General features: G+C 56.5%; 1 protein-coding gene across 9 annotated transcripts in view; it reads left to right on the top strand.

The window, feature by feature from the left end:
* PTPRS (protein tyrosine phosphatase receptor type S) overlaps positions 1 to 20,021 on the top strand; it is a 99,354-nt gene that overhangs the window by 60,127 nt on the left and 19,206 nt on the right. For 5 of the 9 annotated variants that reach the window (XM_054505016.2, XM_054505015.2, XM_054505018.2 and 2 more), the window contains 6 exons: positions 7,165 to 7,434; positions 9,331 to 9,912; positions 10,839 to 10,972; positions 11,268 to 11,412; positions 16,017 to 16,322; positions 17,607 to 17,800. In XM_054505016.2, the coding sequence (XP_054360991.1) occupies positions 7,165 to 7,434; positions 9,331 to 9,912; positions 10,839 to 10,972; positions 11,268 to 11,412; positions 16,017 to 16,322; positions 17,607 to 17,800 (1,631 nt within the window). The remainder of the gene's footprint in view (positions 1 to 7,164; positions 7,435 to 9,330; positions 9,913 to 10,838; positions 10,973 to 11,267; positions 11,413 to 16,016; positions 16,323 to 17,606; positions 17,801 to 20,021) is intronic. The other 4 variants (XM_054505019.2, XM_054505020.2, XM_045863256.3 and 1 more) reach the window with 1 other exon arrangement.

Here is a 20,021-nt window from a genome sequence, read left to right on the forward strand (position 1 = left end):
ACCTTCCTTCCCTAATCTCCCACTTACTGGGAAGTCCGGGGCCAAGTTGGCAAGAGGACTTTAGATGCAGTAAGAGGAGATTGCTTTCTCCTGTCTCCTTTTTAACCCAGGGTGAGAGCTGCCAGGCCGAGCTGCAGAGGAGCTCCAAAAAGTAGAGGAGAGGTTCTCCCAACCCCTCCACCAAAGCTGGGTCCCAGTGAATTAGAGCTGAGAAGTGGCTCAAGGTCTTGGGCTCTGGCCCACCTGGATTCAAACGCTGCCACTGCCCCTCTCTGGCCATGTGACCTTGGGCTAGTCACCTGATCCCTTGGGGTCCCATTTCCTCATCTGCACAACAAGGGTCATCCCTGCTCTAACTCACAGGGGAGTTGGGAGGATTCCATTGAACGAATTACTGCTCAAGTGCCCTGTGTTAGTGCCCGGCATAGAAGAGATCATCTAGTGGGATTGTAGAGCGGGGAAGGAAAGAGTTCGAGCAGACACTTCCCTTCTTTGGGGACCTCATCTGGCCCATTATGTACTTCGCAGAGCCACCGTTGGAAAAAGATGGCTATGGCAAACCTGCTTTGAAAAGAGCTGTAGGGCAGAAGTGAATTCACGTGCTCAGATCTCGTTTTTCGCTGGGCTTTTTCTGAACCCATCCCGTGGTTTCATTTTCTCCAGGTTCCGACCCAATTCCTGGGAGATCAGTGGCCGCCCTAGAGCCACATCTTTCATCTTTCCTCCTGTCACTCTGCCAGGGAATTTGAAACAAAAAAAACAAAAAACGACAGGCCCCGCTTGGGCGCTGAGCTACCTTGCAGAGAAGCCCCAGTCCACCAGAAGAGGGGACCACCTGGTGTGTTCCACCCTGAAAGCTACAAGCATTTACACTGTTGCTAGGGCAGGCTGCCAGGAGTCCGTACCTCCAGCTGGACTCCTTTAATTCCCGGTCACCAGCTTCTGCTGCCCCTGGGAGGTTCAGGGGGCGGGATATTCAGACGGGGCCCTTCTCTTGAAACGGATCTCTCTGAGATGCAAAGGGCCGATGTCCAAACCGAGCCCACTTTTTAATACATCTGCCAGTCCCAGTCCCAGAACTCCCCTGGGGAAGATGCAGCTCCAGTTTTTAACAAGGTGGGAAGGTGATCAGATTACATTCTCCCTGGCTGTTAATCTTCTTGTTTGTCTCTTTAACGTTGTAAGGCTTTCCGGTCTCGCTTTGGTGGCTAAAGGTGGCGCCTTTACCACTTGACATTTGACATAGCGTCATCAACCCATGGTGCCTAGGACCCAGTTAAATGGTGCACCGCCCGCCTGATGGTGTGAGGGCTTTCAGGGAGAACTTGGAGTGAGCTGGAGGCATGGGGAAGAGCGGTCCACCTTCCAGGGACTCAGGATACCTTTAGGGTTTGGGAGGAGGTCAGATGGGGCTGGGATACTTCAATGACAGGTCTCGAATCTTGAGCTCAGGAATGGGACTCGATGCCCAATGCCAGTGGTGGGTCTAGATTGCCCCGATTTCTGGGTGCTCCCCAGAACTCTCTCTGTGTCCTGTCCCCAGGCCTTTGCAGATCAAACCATGGTGGTGTGGGATTTTTATGGGACAGATGGTTTTTTAAAATTAAACCTCTGGCACCCAAGCCATGTCAAATTGGTGGGTCTGACTTCTAGGTGTTTTCCTTACTTCCACCCCCAGCCCCAAAAAGGATTAGATAGATACAAATACTGGGCCTGGAATCCCCCTCAACCTCCTGTATCTCCAGAAAGATTTGCACTGGGGTGTGTTGGTGAGCCCCCCAGTTCCTGCTGATCACGCCTGGTCGTGCCTCCCCTGCCCTGCCCCCAAGGCCCCTGACATGACCCTGACAGGACCCAGCCCTTCTCCTCATCCCACCCTCATCCCAAGGGGAGAGGGGGCTCCAGGATGGGGCGGCAGGGAGGGGGCGTTCTGCAGGAACACTGAGCTCTAGAACCTCTCGCCTGCTGCCTGCCTCACACCCTTTGCATTGCTGTTTCCTCTGTTCTGGGGGAGGGGGGGAGTGGGGAATATTAGATTACACCTTGTCATTTGGAAAGCCCCACGTCTCTGGCCGCCACAGCGGGGGGGGGGTGGGGCGGGCAAGGAAGTCATTTGATTGGCAAGATGTCATCCCATTTTCTGCTAGAACCAAAAAAAAAAAAGTGGGGCAAGAGAGAGGGTACCAAAAAAGGCAAATAAAATCGGTATCGATAGTGCAGCAAAACGTCCCAACTAAAAATGCTAACAACTTGTCAAGGCCGCTGGTCAGCCGGTGGGCCGAGCTCCAGCCAGGTCCCTCCAGGCCATGCACGCTATCTCGATGGCAGAGGGAGCTGGTGGTGGGAGGGAGGAGGCAGGATGGTAGAAAGGGGGCAAGAACAGGAAGATGCCCAAGGCAGGCCACGGGGCAGTACCCCCCCTCCCTGGGCCACAGGCTGGGGTTCGACGGAGGGGCTGAGACCGGGCCTTGGAATCAGGCTCGGAACCCCTCCCTTCCCTGGACAGGTGTAATCTAAGCTTCAGTGAGCCCGTGGGGGCTGCAGAACTTCTTGGCATCTCTCCCCCCCTCCCCTCCCCACCCGCATCCTCATTTTGGAGTCTAGAGGAGCACCCAGCAGCTCCTCTTACCCCAAAATGCCAGGCAGAGCTCCCCCCTCCCTCCCTTGGAGCTGTGGCTTGCCGAATAGTTGAGATGTCTGACACTGTCGAGTTCCCTACCTAGTGCTTCAACCAGATCACCTCACTTTTGAGTTTCCCCTCACCCCTCCCCACCCTTTCTCCCCCGAACCCCTCCCCCTTTTGGTTTTTGAGTTTCTGCCTCTTCCTGCCTGGGGGAGGGGTCGTCTCCCGGTTGCTTTGACGGTTTTTGAGTTGTTTTTCCATGTGAATCGGGGTTTGAAGCGACCCACCCACCCCAACCTGCCACACCCCACCGCCCACCCTCCTGACCCCCTCACCCATGCGGGTCCTCCCCGCTGGGACCCCCGGCTACTCGGTGACGAGAAGAGCTGGAAACGAGAGCCAGCTGGAGCGTGCTGAGGACCAAGGCTGGTGTGGTCCCCTTATAACCTGCCTGGACCCTCCATTCAGGTCGGTAATTGGGGGCGGGGGTCCCGCGGGGCCACTCCGTCCTGTGGGCTCTGCGCCCACCTTACTTTCTAACCCGCACCTCGAGCTTGCAGCCAGGGGTGGAAAGATGTCGTGGGTGGGTGTCATCACCAAACTGGGCAGAACACAGCGTCAGCCACCCACCCTTGCTGGCTGGGAGGTTGCCCGGAGGCCTAATGAGACCCCGCAGGGGGTTCTGAGCCACCTAGTGCTGATGGGCATGATCCTCCCCAAACTTGTGGCAAACCAGCCCTCTTCCTACAGCACACCCTTAGAAGCAGATGAAGCGAATGAGAAAGCAGGTAGGCAAAGTTTCTCAGCTGTCAGCATTTAGAGCATATTGGCAGATCCATTTAACTGATGGCTGCTGGCCATGTTCAGGATTGTGAGCACTAAAATTACTGTTGTTGATAAATGCCCGTCCACATTTAACTGACTTACAATTAACAATCCTATACTGCAGGCTTTTTACATATTCAAGATAAATGCTTGTCCCTGCTTCTGAAAAAAGTTGGAATTATCTTCCAGATCTCCCCAAGGAGAGATACTTTAAGTTCAGATGTGAATGGGGTCTCTGGGGCAAGATGTTGAGCCTTATTACACAGGGATAAATTTGGCTCATATTTAACCTTTAAATCCTAAATCTAGCACTTATTCCCTTCGATATTCCAATAATCCTTTTCTGTATGGGCATCTTACTAATGGCTTCTGGACATTTGTTATAATGACTGCTGGATAGTATTCAACTGGTGGTCACTGGTTATTATTCAGTTGATAGGTATATATATAGGTGATGGGGTACTTTGGCCCCCTTTGTCGTCCCCAGAAGGTAAATACTCATGAGTTTGAAAGAGCCGGGTGCCAAGAAGAGACACTTGGCTGTAATTCTTGCTACTTGCCGTGGTGAGAGAAGACTCGCTTTACCCGAGAGGCAGGGACCAGGCAGTCCTGGCTTTGAGCTCTGGCCCCACCACTTCCTTGGTGTCTTCCAGCTAGCCCTATCACTTCTCTGAGCCTCCACTGCCTCATCCACAAAATGGGCAGTACAGATATTTGCCGCACCAAGTTGGAAGGGATAAAGAGATGTGGGGATTCTACTGAAATTCTGTTTCTTTTTTAACTAATTCATCCCAAAGTCCCTTAAGGTAGAGAATCTAGCTGATCTTCCCCCACCCCCCACCCCTGGGAGGCCAGAAGGAAACCTCACTGGCCCCATGCCCAGGCTGGGTACCCTCTGTGTGCTGGGTACTGCCTCAGTCAACCTAAGGGCCTTCTGAGCATGTCCCCAGTTACCCCCATTTCACAGATGAAGAAATCGAGGCACCCGAGGGACCTCCCCAAGGCCCACGGGTCTTACTCCGCTACATCAGCTCTCCTGCCTCTGCCTAGAGAGGTTCTCTGTGAGACTCCGAGCTCATGAGGAATTGCCTTGCTGTGTGCTCAGTGTGTCTGAGACAAGGGCTCTTCATCCAGCCCTCAGCCAGGGGCAGGATGTCCCCGAGAAGCGGGGCTGGGCTGGTTTGCCCCGAAGGTGGTTCTTCTGTGAGGATCTCACCTCCGTGGCCACTTCGAACCCGCAGCCGGGGTTCTCGAGTGCTGGGTGGGGAGGCCAGACCCTGTGTTCTGCCGCGGGCGGCGGGGGCATCTCCCTGGGGAAGTCACAGTCCTCCTCCCTTTCAGACCCCGATTTTCAGCCCCACACATTCCATGTCTTTTTATTTTGTTTTGTTTTGTTTTTGTTTTTTTCCTTTTTGCTTTTGAGTGTTTTGTTTCGGAGGAGATTTTTGTTTGGTTGTGGTTTTTTTTTTTTTTTTTTGGATTTTTCCTTTTCTTTTTTTTTCCGCTTTGTTTTTTCATTTGTTCCTCCTGGTTTGGTTTTGGACGTCGATGCCGTTTTCTGTCCTTGATTAATTAGCTCCCCCACGCTCATCCCCCATCGTGTTCTGTTTCCATGACAACGCAGCGTTGGGCATCCCACTCGTGCCTCGCTGTGGATGCCGGCGGCTGGCCTGGACCGCGTCCGCTGGCTGGCCAGGCCCCATTCTCCCCCGACTCCCCCCACCCTCCACCCAGCCCTGCCAGAAAGCCACCCCCCATCCCAGTGCCCTGCCCCGCCCCTCACCCCCAGTCTGTCTGCATGGCCCCTCTGTCTCCCCCCGCCCGCACCCCCACTCCTCCCCTCCAGTGATACCTTCCACTTCCTCCATCCCGTCTCCAACGTGACACTGGACTTTTCGTGGGGCTTCCTTTTCCGAAGGGCTGCCGCTTCTTTGCCCTGTCCCCCCACCCCCATGGAGCCGCCCCCCTCCTCTTTGCCTCTAGCCATCTGGATTCAGGGAGCAAGGGCTGGGATTTCCAGCTTAGAAGCCAGGCTGGAAGAGCGGGGTTCCCGGGCTTGCTTCCCTTTTTCCCCTGGAGCCCCCTCCTCTGTAAGGCAAGCCAGACCCCGACAGCCACCCCGCCACCACCAATAGTGTGTGGAATCAAAGGCAGGTCGGGGTGCCAAAAGTCATTTTGTGGCCCTCTTGAGCCTTGTTGAATCTCCAGTCTGTCATCTCTGTAGTTTGAGACGAGACTCCCTGACCCGTCCAAAGCTGGGGACCCACGAGGCCCCAAGGTTTTAGCCAGGGACACCCTCTTTCTGGCTCGAAGGATCTACTAGGTCATCCCAGGTCCCGCCCGCTGCAGTTAAACATCTCCTGTGGGGCAGCCACGCCTTTTGGAAGTTCAGGTGCCATTAGCGTCCGCCCCTCCCCCCCCCGAAACCTGTCCAGCTTCCGAAAATGGAGCCCCCGAAATGCATCCTGCTGCCTTCACGGTCTGCGAGATTGGGACAGAAGGCTGCACCCGCTTCCCCGCTGAGAAACGCACAGAACATGTCCCTGTTTTCTCAACGTTCAAGCTCATTCCCTTGTTTTATTATTATTATTATTATTAATTAATATCCTATTTATGATTCTGCCAGGGCTGTGATGTGACAATGTGACGTGTCACATTGGGTCACATCCGCTAGAATTAATATGCAGCATTGAAGTGGGCCCCCTCCTCCCTCCTCTGTCTCTGCTCCCCTCTCTCTGGGCCTGTCTTCCTGTTTTCTCTCTCCCGTAGCTCCTCTCTCTCTTCTGTGGCACCCACGAGCGTGCACTGAAGGCCCCTGAAACCCAGGCCTCTTCCCTTGCATTACCTCTCTCTCTCTGTCCCTCCTTCTGCCTCTCTCTTTCTCTCTCTCTCTCTCTCTTTCTCTCAACCAACCTATCTTGCATGCTGTTTGTGACTCTGAGAGCTGCATCTATCAATGGAAACTTGTCAGATCCGACAGAAGCTTTTAGAAGGGTTTCTCAACCCAAAAACCACAAAAATTTCATTAGAGTTTCTCATCTTTTCCTTGAGGGCCCCCTGGGAAGTGGGCAGGGCCCCTGAGTCACCGGAGGGGACGAGGGTCGGGGGCCGAGGTCCCGGTCCCCTCTGCCTCCTGGGGCCGGCGGATTCCGTGACCTCCCCGCTCCCCGTCCCGACTTCCCCAGAGCCGCCCCCCCCCCACATACAGCTGCAGCCAGAATCTTCCGAAGCTCCCCACTTGGGAGAGCGGGCGGAGGGGCTGCTCCGTGAAGCCACGTCTGTCAGCGAAGATGAGAAACAGCTGATAAATTTTTGTGTTTGTGACTGTGCTGTGACCAGCCACTCTGGTCTCTTAAAACCCTGTTGCTACGAAATAATGCTTCCTGTCTCTTTTTATTATATATCGATATATCTCTCTCTATATTGTTTGTGAAGTACCTTCCTTTGAAGTTTTGGTTTCTTTGTGTTGGAATTTGATTTTTTAATTTGGTTTTTTTGTTTTCTTTTCATTTGGAAGAAAAAAAATTTTCAGCTGGGGGGAAGAAAACAGCCCTGTTTATATTTAAATTGTTTTCCACTTTTTTTTCCTTTTTTTCTTTCTTTCCTTCCTTCCTTTCTTTCTTTCTTCCTGCTTTTCTTTCTTTTTTCCCTCTGCCTCCCGTCTCCCCGCCCCCCACCCCGCACCCCTCCCCCCACCCGCCGCCGCCCACCCCCAGTCCGCCGCGTGGCTCCGCGATTCTCCATCTTGCCCATGAGCCACGAGATCATGCCAGGTGGCAACGTGAACATCACCTGCGTGGCTGTGGGCTCGCCCATGCCCTACGTCAAGTGGATGCAGGGGGCCGAAGACCTGACGCCTGAAGACGACATGCCCGTGGGTCGGAACGTGCTGGAGCTCACAGACGTCAAAGACTCTGCCAACTACACTTGCGTGGCCATGTCCAGCCTGGGCGTCATCGAGGCTGTGGCCCAGATCACAGTGAAATGTAAGCGGGGCCCGTGGGGCCCAGGAAGGCAGGCCATCTCTTGACACCCCTCTCCCGGGGACACAGGTTGGGGGTACAGGTGGAAAAGCTCCGAGTTTCCATTCTGGCTTTGGTCATTCGTGGCTGCCAAGGGGACAGTTCTTTCGTGAACAGATATTATTGGTTACACATTATTCTGGGCCCGGCCCTTTGGAGCGAGGCGTGGTCTCGTTCTGCCAAGCTTAGAGTCCAGCATGAGAAACACCCGCATAGCCAGGCAGCTGTGATACAGCCTGATTGGGATTGTGACGGGGATCCCGTGGCACTGTTCAGACCCCCAGAGTAAAGGTCACACCTCCGAGGAAAGTGAGGTCAGAGAAAGATTAAAAGTTGAACAGGAATGAGCCAGAGAAGATGGAGAACACTTCTAAGGGAAGGAAATGGACTGTGCAGACTTAAGAGAGATGGGGCCGGGATAGAAGACTATAGATTGTCCTGACGTCTCAAGTTCGTGGTGAGATTCAGAGGAAGGTGCCCCCAAATATTTTTCTAGCTTTAGAACAGGGGCGCGCAAACTATAACCTGCAGGCTGGATCTGGCCCTCCTCTAGTTTTTTTAAATAAAGTTTTATTGGCACACAGCCACACCCATTCACCCAGGTCTTGTGTGTGGCAGCTTTTGGGCTGCAGGGGCAGAGCTGAGTAGTCTCAACAAAGACTCTCTGGCCTACAAAGCTGAAAATAGTTACTGTGGGGCCCTTTGCAAGCAGTTTGCCAAGCCCTGCCCTCAGGCCATAAAAAGTGTCATCTCCAGCTGGTTGGTTGGTCATTTTACCGAGGAATCGAACTTCTCCTGGGGCCTCTGTGGCGTAAGAATTTGGGACAAGTGGGAGAGAAAGTCACGATTATCCAGGTGCTAGGGACACAGCTGTGAACAAGACTCTGGTCCCTGCTAAGCACTGGGCAAGGGCGCTTCTAGCTAGGGTGGAGTGTGGGAGGCTTTAAGGAATGAGAAGGAGCTGGCCATGTGGCCCTCTGGGGATGGAGCATTTCAGGTACAGGGAACAGCAGGTGTGACGTGGGAACACACAGCGTGGCTGAGCAGAGTGAACCACAGAGAGGGGGACAGACCTCTCAGATTCTCAAGGGTAAATATTTTTCTTAAAGAGCAGTTTTGTTTTGTTTTTTTTTAAAGTCACCCATTTTCAGGGCGCCTGGGTGGCTCAGTTGGTTAAGCGACTGCCTTCGGCTCAGGTCATGATCCTGGAGTCCTGGGATTGAGTCCCGCATCGGGCTCCCTGCTCGGCAGGGAGTCTGCTTCTCCCTCTGACCCTCCCCCCTCTCATGCTCTCTCTCTATCTCATTCTCTCTCTCAAATTAAAAAAATAAATAAATAAGTCACCCATTTTCAGCTTTACGGGCCATCTATTCTCTGCGACATCCCCCCAGCTCTGCCAGAAGCAGCCATCTGCAATACGCAGGCACGGCTGTGTTCCAATAAAACTTTATTTACAAAAACAGGTGCTGGGGGCGCCTGGGTGGCTCAGTCGTTAAGCGTCTGCCTTCGACTCAGGTCATGATCCCAGGGTCCTGGGATCGAGTCCCACATCGGGCTCCCTGCTCGGCAGGAGGCCTGCTTCTCCCTCTCCCACTCCCCCTGCTTGTGTTCCTGCTCTCGCTCTCTCTCTCTCTGTCAAATAAATAAATAAAATCTTAAAAAAAAAAAAAAACGTGCTGGTCCTCAGGCCATAGTTTGCCGCACCCAGCTATGGATGATGGGACGGGGGTCATTAGGCCTGTGGTCACTGCCGAGGAAGTCAAGGCTCAGCGAGGGCAGTGGCCATGTGGCTGAAAGTCACAGAGCCTTTGGGGTCTGCAGCCAGCGTGCCTGACATGTGACCCTGCCTCCCACCCGCAGCTCTCCCCAAAGCCCCGGGGACTCCCGTGGTGACAGAGAACACAGCCACCAGCATCACCATCACATGGGACTCCGGCAACCCAGACCCCGTGTCCTACTATGTCATCGAATATAAATCCAAGAGCCAGGACGGGCCCTACCAGATCAAAGAGGACATCACCACGACGCGTTACAGCATTGGTGGCCTGAGCCCCAACTCGGAGTATGAGATCTGGGTGTCCGCTGTCAACTCCATCGGCCAGGGGCCTCCCAGTGAGTCAGTGGTCACCCGCACGGGCGAACAGGCCCCAGCTAGCGCACCCCGGAACGTGCAGGCCCGCATGCTGAGCGCCACCACCATGATCATCCAGTGGGAGGAGCCCGTGGAGCCCAACGGCCTGATCCGGGGCTACCGGATCTACTACACCATGGAGCCCGAGCACCCCGTGGGCAACTGGCAGAAGCACAACGTGGATGACAGCCTGCTGACCACCGTGGGCAGCCTGCTGGAGGATGAGACGTATACTGTGCGCGTGCTGGCCTTCACCTCCGTGGGCGACGGGCCCCTCTCGGACCCCATCCAGGTCAAGACACAGCAGGGAGGTGAGCTGCCAGTGGGAGGTGCGGCTTCTGTGGGGACAGCAGGATTCGGGGTCGTGGAAACAGAGAGGAGGCGGCGGCGGGGCCGGGGCGGGGGGGCAGTCATGTATCTCGTAGCATGCAGCTAGCTGGTCTTGCCTGGAAGCCACAAAATGGTTTGTTCATCCTGCATGGTGCTTTACAAGATTTTCGTGCTAGCATTTCAAACGCAGGAAGTTGTCCCAGAAAACCCACATTTTGTCTTCACTTGGGAAATTTGATTTGGCAAGCCCACGGGGCTATGACTGGACATCCAGACAGATCCTGGCGGCTGTGTCTGAGTTTGAGAACCCCTGCTCTCCGTTCTCATCGGAGATTGATGCCAACTCCTTTGAAATTATAAAGGAAAAGCGCATCTGCCCAAAGGCAGCCGGCTGGCCTCCTGCTGGCTCAGGCTGAGGGGCAGGGTGGGGGTGGGGCATTTAGGTGTGTGGGGCCCCAGCTCTCTGGGTTTCCCGTCCTTTCCCGTCGGCCTCAGGCTTCAGAACCTCAAAGCCAAGAAGACTCAGCAGCTGCCCCAACGAAAGGACAGAAGGGTCAGAACTGTGGTGCTAGAGAGCACTCACAGGATGGGGAACCCGTGTTTTGAAATGTCATCCCCACAGTCCCTCTGTCCTTCAGTTTGGAGGAAGCAGAGAGGGTGGGGGGATTGAGGTGGGCCCCTTGGCAACAAGGGGTGGCAAGGGGCCCCCAGGGAAAAGAAGAGAAATGAGAACAGTGGAGAACATTCCAGGAGCATCGGGGAACAGGCAGCCTTACCTCCAGGGCAGTGCTGAGCTTCATGGGGCTCTTTTTTGGGAGAATGGGGACACCTGGTGGGTTGGGCACCCCATGTGGAGTGGGCCCCTCCCCGGCCACCCCCATTTCTCCTCCTCTCCCCTCCCCCCCAGTGCCTGGCCAGCCCATGAACTTCAGGGCCGAGGCCAAGTCCGAGACGAGCATCGGGCTCTCGTGGAGCCCCCCGCGGCAGGAGAGCATCATCAAGTACGAGCTCCTGTTCCGGGAGGGCGACCACGGCAGAGAGGTACCGGGGGGCACCGTACGGGGGGGGGAGGGGGGGCGGTGCCGCGGGGCGGGGGGCAGCGGGAGGGGGCGGGGCGGCGCGCCCTCAGGTCTCACTGACTTGGTGCCCGGATGTCTCTCTTCCCCCTGCTCTTGGCCGCTGGTGGATTGCGCATCTCTCCATCTCTCCCGTGTCTCTGTCTCTGTGGCTCCATTTGTCTCTTCTGCCCTGTTTGTGTCTCTTTCACAATCTCTGTGTCTCTGCCTCTCTGTCTCTGCCTCTCTGTCTCCACCTACCCCCCCCGCCCCGCCCCCAGGTGGGGAGGACCTTCGACCCGGCCACGGCATTTGTGGTGGAGGACCTCAAGCCCAACACGGAGTACGCCTTCCGCCTGGCGGCCCGCTCTCCGCAGGGCCTGGGCGCTTTCACCCCAGTGGTGCGGCAACGCACACTGCAGTCCAGTAGGTGTCTCGCGGAGCCTGCTCTTCCCTGCGGGGGGGCCCCAGCGCACCCTGACCCTGGCCGCGCCGCCGCAGCGGGGGGGGTGGGGGGGGCGCCTGGCCTCGGACGTGCCCACCCGCGCTGCGCTGGGGGTTCCCGCAGGCCCTGCTTCCCCCGGCTCCCTGGGCCTGGAGCCCTGGGGGCGCCGAGGTTCGCCCCCTAGGTCGGGGACAGGTGTCCACTGCACCTTCTCTCTCCTCCCCCCCCCGCCCCTCCCTAGTCCTGTACCTGGGGCTCATGGAACAGCCACGCTGTGCCTGATCCTAGGCGTGGGGGGCGGGGGGGGGGGCGCGGCTCTGTGAGGCTGTCCCAGATCACACCCCATCATTCCCAGAGCGCACAGTGCACAGAGACCAACCACCTCCCCGGATGGCCCTGCCCCCCCAGACAAGGTCCCTCATTGCCAGGGGCAGGAGCAGAAGGGGAGGGGGGTGCAGGCCCCAGGATAGGCTCTTGAATCCCTGGAGCTCTTTGCCGGGCCTGCCCTGCCTCCCTGTCACAGGCAAGTCACCTTTTGGCCAGAACACTGCACCCGGCAGCTGGCTCTGGGCCACGCTGTGGCCCCTACCGCCGCCCTCCTTGCCTGCTCTGAGCTCAGGGCCTAGGCAGGCCCCTGATCCCGCTGTCTCCCTGCCTCCCCTCCTCCCCCTGCCCCTCTTCTGTGCTCAGCCTGGCCCGGCATGGCCTCCACCGCCGTGGCCCCCTTCCCCTCCCTTCCCCCTTCTCAGTCAGTCAAAGTGCACCGCCCCAGGCCTTGTTCCGGAAGCAGCCTCGGTGTTCAGACCTTCAAGTCTCCCCCCCCCCCCCCCGGTGTGTGCACACAGGGGGTCACCGGTCAGTGGCGAGTGATGGCAGCTTGGGCCTGGGTGTCTGAGCCGCTGGGATCAGGGGCCTCGGAGACGCAGCACCCCTGCCATCCCCAGCCTCCTTCCCTCCTCCCTACTCCCTCGCGCCGAGCCGAGCGCTCTGCAGCTCCCAGGCATCTGGGCGTGTTTGTGCGTGAGGCGATCAGTGAGGGTGTCCTGTGGCTTGGCGGCCACGTGAGAGAGACCGGCACAGGTGCCGCGAAGGTGAGTACGCGCTGGTCTCAAGCAGGTTCACAAAAACGGCCCACCCTGCGTGCTCCCCAGCCTGTGCTCCAGGAGCTCTGGGCTGCAGAGTCCAGAGCCCAAATTGAGCACTCCCCCCACAAACTTTCTACTCCACGGTCAAGAGCCACGCCTGCCCAGAAATGGGGAATCTGGAACTACCTGCCCGCCACGCCTGTCCGTGGGTCCGTCACACCCTCCTCCCACCCCCCCAAGTGTCACGCAGGTTGGGCCGGATTGTGAAGGAGGCGGCCTCCGTGGTCGTCAAGAAAGCGGCTTTGGCCCAGCCACTTGAAACCTCCGGGGCGGCCCAGGACAGGGAGTGGGGGAGAAGGGACTCCCCGCTTCTCGCGCCAAGACGGGTGGGGCCCGAGAGAACTGGCAGCAAGACTCAGGGCCAGGCATATCCCCCTGGGGACTGCAGGCTTCTTAGGCTGAACTCAAGGGTAGGTGGAGGCCAGACCACTCAGCCGTGGGTCTCCCCACACCGTCTCACCTTCCCGCCTCGTCGGCACCAGTCTGGAACTGCGGCGTGCCCACACTGGGGGCCAGAGCAGGGCTTGGGCCCGCTTGCGTCCGGAGACCCACCCAGAGCTCGGTCTGGCCTTATAGCTCAGCACTCGGCCACTCCCTCCCTCGTAAGAAAGTCTTATAAGTTAGCAGTTGAAGAGTGGAAGGTAGGTAACCAGACTGGGAGTTTTCTGGAAGGCGTCTTTCTTTCTTTTATTATGGTTTTTCTCATCATCATCACCATCACCGTTGTTTCTTATTTTATTATGGTTTTGATTTTATTTTTCCTCGCCCTTTCTCAGCGAATCCATTCCTTCCAGCACATTCTTTGGTTGGTTTTTCCCCTCCTGCCTGATTCCCCCAGGCACTTTTGGTTGGGGTGGCTGGTCAAGAAATGGGGGGAGAGGGCCCCAAGGGTCTGGTATCAGGGGAGGGGGACGCCGGCATTTCACTTTAAGTGAGGCCGGAGGGTCGTTCTATTTGAAGTAAGCCATTGGAGAGGCCTCTGAGGTATCTGGTAGTCTGATGTCTTTCAGGATAGGGGCCTCTCTTTCTTCTCTGGGTGGCCCCGGCATGGGGTATGCACGAAACAAGTCCTGTCTTAACACATGCTCAGTGAACAAATGGGGCTACCATGATGGTAAGGGTTCTCTGTGCCCTGACATGAAGCAAAGCCAGTGGTCTCTCTGGGCCTCCCTGCAGGCAAGGAAAATTCTGGAGCCATGGGCCGTTGAAGTCATGTGGCTCCAGCCATCCTCAACTGGCCTGAGGTTGAGGTCTGAGTCCCCATTCTCAACTCAAGATAGCCCCTGGACAACAGCTGAGCCTGGGTTCAAATCTTGGCTCTTGCCACATGCCCTTGGCAAGGCAATTTTGCTGTTTCCAGCCTCAGTTTCTTCATCTGTAAAGTGGGAGGTGATATGCGAAAAGCACCCAGGGTAGGTGGGGTCTGGCACCCAGTAGGTACATAACCGATGATCATAGAAAACCAGGCAGCTGGGCTTTCAAACTGATTTCCCCACGTGTAATGTGGAATGAGGCTGGAGGGGTGATAGTTCTGGCCATGTATGTGTCTTGAGAATTAAATGATGTATCATCGGGGACACATTTTGAGTGTAAAGGGCTTGGGGAATGGGGTGTGCCGAAGATGTGATGCATAGACTGTGAGGTTTATTACCAGGAATGGCCTTAATACAGCCTCGTAGTAGGTACTGAGCAGATGGGGACTTAATGTTATTCCCATAAAGCCCTTAACACACACAGTAGGTGCTTAATATGTGCAAACTACCGCTGTTATTTAACAAAGCCCTTAGCACGCTGCCTGGCACACAACAGGTGGGTCCTAAATGCTCTTTTAAATCTAAGCACGGATTGGCATGGTGCGAGGCACATAATGGGCACCCAATGAATGGAAGCCATTAGTCATTTATAACAAGCTTTCCTTGGTGCCCCATGCACAGTAGGTGCCCCAAACACGGGGGCTATGAGTATTGTTCCGTGAAGCCCTTGACAGAATGGCTGGCAAACAGTAAGTGCTCAGTAAGTGGCACTTTCTTGAAGGAGGTTGGCCTGGCTCTAGGCACATAGTAGGTGCTCAGATAAGAGCTGTTGTCCGTCTGACAGGGCCTAGTGTGGTTTCGAGTATACAGGTTTTGCTCAAAATGTGACCTTGTTATCTTCAAAGCCTTTGCCACTGGGTGTGCAAACAGTAGGTGCTCAAGAAGTGAAACCTGTTACCATTTATATAGAAGGCCCTTGGCACACAGTAGGTGCTTAAGAAGCGAGGGCTATTAATGTTCTACAAGGCCCTTAGCACAATGCCTAACACGTAGTAGGTGTTTAATAGGTAGGGACGGTTGCTGTTTATTCAGTAAGGCCCCTAGCACAGGGCCTGGCACGTAGTAGGTCCTCATTGTGTGGGGACTGTTACTGTTATCTGATAAAGTGCCTGGCATGGAGTAGGTTCCATGTAAATGGCAACTGCTGTTTTTATCTTTGGAGGGCTAGTGATGCCCAGCCCATAGTAGGCGCTCAATAAATAAGAGTTGGCCACCATCCATGATGGCCTTAGTGTGGTGCCAGAGGAACTATGATCTGTAAAAACCTTGGCACACAGTAGGTGCTCATCAGGGCTGTACCATCTGTAAAGTCCTGAGCCTGGGACCAGCCCAGGAGGTGCCCGGCTAACGGGCACTTGTATTATTACCCTGCGAAGCCCTTGGCATGCTAATTGGCAAACAGTAGGTGCTCAAGACACGGACATTATTTTGTCTTCCAAGTGAGGCTGAGAGGGTGGTCCTAAGTTGAAGTAAGCCACGGGGTGGCCTCCAGCGCCCCTCATAGAACAGTTGTTCAGTACATAGATGCTTTTACTATTAACCTGTGAAGCTCTCACACTGTGTCTACCACACAGTAGGTGTCTGATAAATGGGGCTTTTATTGCAATTACCTGGCGTGGTGCCTGACACACAGTAGGTGCCTAATGGAGCTTTTGCTCTTCCTCTGGCACAGGGCCTGGCATACAGTAGGTGTTCAATAAATAGGTCCAATTACTGGTCTTCAATGACGCCCTTGGCGTGGTGCCTGGCACATAGTAGGGGTTCGATAAAGAGATGCTTTTACTGTTACTCTGTGATGCCCCTGGCACCGTGCCTAGTGCATGACAGGTGCCTCATGAACGGGGATGTTACTGCTATTCCACAGGGCCTCCTCCGTGCCCCGGGGTGCAGCCCCGGGCGCTGAGCGCAGTGTTCTTGGCCAGCCCTCCCGGCCCCCACCCCCACCCGTCCATCTCACCTTTGGTTGACACCCACTTCTTTTGGGTTCGACTTTCTCTTTGGTTTGGTTCTGTTTTGTTTGTTATCATCTTCTGTTTTATTTTCTCTTTCCCATCTTTTGTTTCCCCGCCCCCTCCCCTGCCCATCCCGCCTCCCCTCCCTGCCCCCACGTTCTCCCCCCTCCAATAGAACCGTCAGCCCCCCCTCAAGACGTTAAATGTGTCAGCACGCGCTCCACGGCCATTTTGGTAAGTTGGCGCCCACCGCCGCCGGAAACGCACAACGGGGCCCTGGTGAGCTATAGCGTCCGCTACCGACCGCTGGGCTCGGAGGATCCGCAACCCAAGGAGGTGAACGGCATCCCCCCGACCACCACTCAGATCCTGCTGGAGGCGCTGGACAAGTGGACCGAGTACCGCATCACGACTGTCGCTCACACAGAGGTGGGACCAGGGCCCGAGAGCTCGCCCGTGGTCATCCGCACCGACGAGGACGGTAAGCACCGGCCCCAGCCGGGAACCCCGCAGGCCCCAGCCCGCCCCGCGCCTCGGCACCTTCTGGCTCTGCAAAACGGGGCTGGCTGGTGGTCAAAAGGTAGAAGCCACAATCTGGAGGGCGAGACATGAAGCAAGCAGCCTCCCCACGGAATCCTGGGCTCCTTGATCCTGGAATGCTCCATCCTAGACCTTCCGGGCAGTATTTTCCCCCGAGCCTTGTGCCTGGGAAGTTAAGCTGGCAGCCCGTATATGTTTTGGTCCGATGGTGGAAAGAATGGAAACAGTGTGGGAAACGGCCAGCAGCACTTGCAACAAACGTAGGGTCCTTGACCCCAGAAACCTAGCTTTTAGACTCTGGGGATAAGCCGGGATCTGCAGCGTCCTCAGTCCGAGCCATCCTATCTGGCAAGTAGGTGGGCTGCAGCGCGCTGGTGAGGTTTAACAACCAGCTTCTGGGGCACGGAGCCCGATTTGTAGCACTGGCCAGTTTCTGCAGTGTCAGCCTCCCCGCTGTTGGCTGACTTTCCAGCTAGAAAGTTTTGAGCTGCAAAGTGAGGTGAGGCTCTGGTCTGGAGTCAGTTGGTAGAAGCTGGGGCATGGGGAGAAATGAAGGCAAGCAGCTTCTCCAACAAAACTGCAGTTCCTTGGCCTTGGGAACCCGGCTTGCCTTCCGAGCCATGGCCTAAAAGGTCCGGTCGGCAGCCCCACATTGGGTCAGAAGAGTGGGGAAGAGATGGAGCAGTTGTTCATGCCAGAGTGTGGGGTGTGGCTGGGTAGGAAGAGCTGTGATCCGTGGGGCTGGCCGCATACTGGGATGCATGGGAACATGCAGCTGGACTGGGTTCAGACCAGGGCTTTGCTTCTTACTAACCATGCGATCGAGGGCCCAGCTCTTGGGCCTGTTTCCCCATCCATAAGATGGGAATAAGAGCCCCTGCCCAGAAGGGATGCTGTTAGGATGGAGGCAGGTGGGTAATGACCGTGGAACGGGGCGTGCAGGGCCCACTCGTGTCATGTGGCCCTGGGCAGGTGGCTTAGGCTCTGGGGGGCCTCAGTGGACCGTCTGTAAGTGGGGCACACCATTGGGCCCCCTCCCCCCCCCAGGGCTTGTGGGAGCCATGAAGGAGGCATGCCCTCCCGGCTGGTGGTGAGCGCTCAGACCACCACGTTAACCGGCAGCCACTTGGCACTTGGCACCCTGGCATCGGGCAGCGGTGCTGCCCGGGGGCAGGGCCAGGCGCCCCAGTAACGGCCCTGCCCGCCCCTCCCCTGCCCCCGCCAGTGCCCAGCGCGCCGCCGCGGAAGGTGGAGGCGGAGGCGCTCAACGCCACGGCCATCCGCGTGCTGTGGCGCTCACCCGCGCCCGGCCGGCAACACGGCCAGATCCGCGGCTACCAGGTCCACTACGTACGCATGGAGGGCGCCGAGGCCCGCGGGCCACCGCGCATCAAGGACATCATGCTGGCCGATGCCCAGGTGGGCGGGGTTCCGGGGCGGGGCCTGGGTGGGCGGGGCTCCAGGTGGGCGGGGCGGCACCCAGACCCTGCGCTCCTGCCTTCTCCCTGCTTCTCTCTCTCTCTGGCCACCTGCTCACCTACTCCTCTCTCCCCTGCCACCTCCTCCCACGCTCAGTGGGAGACGGACGACACAGCCGAATATGTAAGTAGCACCCCTGCCCGGCCATTGCAGTGTTCTCCCACGGGCCGTGCAGTGATGTGACACCCCACCCTCCCCACCCTGCACGTCTCTCGTAAGAGGATCTTCTCCCCTGGGCCGCAGATGCCTCCTGGTTACTTGGAGCTTGTAGCCTCAGTTTTCAATCAGGCAAATGGGCGTAGGAGCCCTGCTGGGGTCCTGGACCCAGAGGTTATACATTAGCCCTCTTACCTGGATGGGCTCACACGGTGCCCCTCCTGCCCAGCCCCCGGCCTTGCTCTGGTCACGGTTTTCACCGCCACACCTTCGCTCAAGCTTTTTCTGCAGCCCCAACCCATCCCTGCACCCCACAACCTCCCCTGTTGGACCCAGGCCTGGCAGATCAAACTGGGCCACTTTCCAACCCAGCCAGACCCTTTTAACACCTGTCTCAGTCTTCTCTGACCTCGAAGTGTCTCTCCCTGGCCAAAGCAGCCACTTCATCATGGCCCTTGAGTGGTGAGAGGGTCAGTGGGCCCTGGGGTGGGTGGGGAAGGAGGCCTGCAGGACTGTTTCCATCAGCCCCACCCCCCCACCCCAGCTTTCTCCGGAGGCCCCGAAGCAGTCGGCTGGCTGTGTGCACTTGGGCAAATTGCTGCCTCTCCCTGGGCTGTCTTCCTGCCCTAACACAGAGGGGCGGCTCTTCTGAGAGCCCCAAGTCTGATGTTAAACTGACACCAGCCCCACTCACTCACTCACACAGGCTTTGCCTTTTCCCTACCCCCGGCTGGAGGCGTAAGTTCCCACGAAGAGCTCCAGCTCAGCCCCTCCCACCCACCAAGACCCTGGGAGGGACTGAACGTGAGGCTCAGGGGCAGGAGACCCTCTCTTCGTGCATCCCTGTCCCCCTCCTCATGCTCCTGACCTGGGCCCCCCCCCAGCCCCCAGGCATGCTGGACCGTGTTTGTGGGTGTGCATGCGTGGGGACCTGGGCACACATGCGACTGTGAGGGTGGATGCCGAAATGTGTGCAAGGTTGGGTGGCTCGGACATTTGTGGGACAAGCCTTAATTTCCTGAGCGGTGACCAGGACAGACCTGAGCCCGCCCTCCTGGGGGTTACGGTCTAGTGTGGGAGAGGACAGCTAATTGGAACAAGACACAAATACACTTGGCCCTTGGACAGCACGGGTTTGAACTGCGGAGGCCCACTTACCTGCCCATTTACTTTTGAGAAAACACAGTACGGTGTTGTAAATGTACTTTCTCTTCCTCCTGACCTCCTCTTTCTTTTCTTTAGCTGCTTTAACCATAAGAATACGGTATCTAACACGTATAACATGCGAACGATGTATTTGTCAATTATGTTATTGGTAAGATTTCTGGTCAACAGGAGGCTAACAGTAGTTGAGTTTTTGGGGAAGTCAGAAGTTCTATGTAGATTTTCAACTGCACAGGGGTCGGCGCCCCTGGCCCCCACGTTGTCCAAGGTCAACTGTACGTGTCTAGTGATGGCTGAGGCTGGGGCGGCGTCTAGACGGTGGTGTAAAGGTTTACTGATGAGCTCTCTGGGTTGGGGGGTGGGCAGTCCTGATCTGTAGCTTCCCCCTCTTTCTGGGATGTAAATACTCCCACCGTGTCAATTTCGAGTAGCTCATCACCCTGTAGCTTTCTGCCTTAGACAGGAGACAGAATCACCTCCAGAGCATCGATTACAGGGAAATGTAGTAAGACAATTAGGAGAGGGTGGGTTTTGAGTATTTATTATCTTTGTTCTCACTTATCAGTACGTTTATATAATTTACTTTCTGATAATGGCTGTGTTTAATACTGGCTTGCAAAATTCCTGAGAATTTAACTGTTGGCTCTCTGGCCTGGTAGAGGGAATCTCCAGCACACCAGAGGGTGTAGTGGAGGCAGAGGGCACAGCCCATGCAAAGGCCCTGGGGTGGGAGTGTGCCTGGCATATTGGAGCAGTGAGGAGGCCCCGTGGCTGGAGCAGAGTGAGCGAGGGGCAGAGCAGGAGGAGGTGGGGGCAGGTAGTGAACCCCTTGGGCTTCTAC

This window comes from Mirounga angustirostris, unplaced genomic scaffold (genome assembly GCF_029215605.1).
Source record: "Mirounga angustirostris isolate CCGP_5_RB_7025 unplaced genomic scaffold, mMirAng1.0.hap1 SCAF_1, whole genome shotgun sequence".
NCBI lineage: Eukaryota > Metazoa > Chordata > Mammalia > Carnivora > Phocidae > Mirounga > Mirounga angustirostris.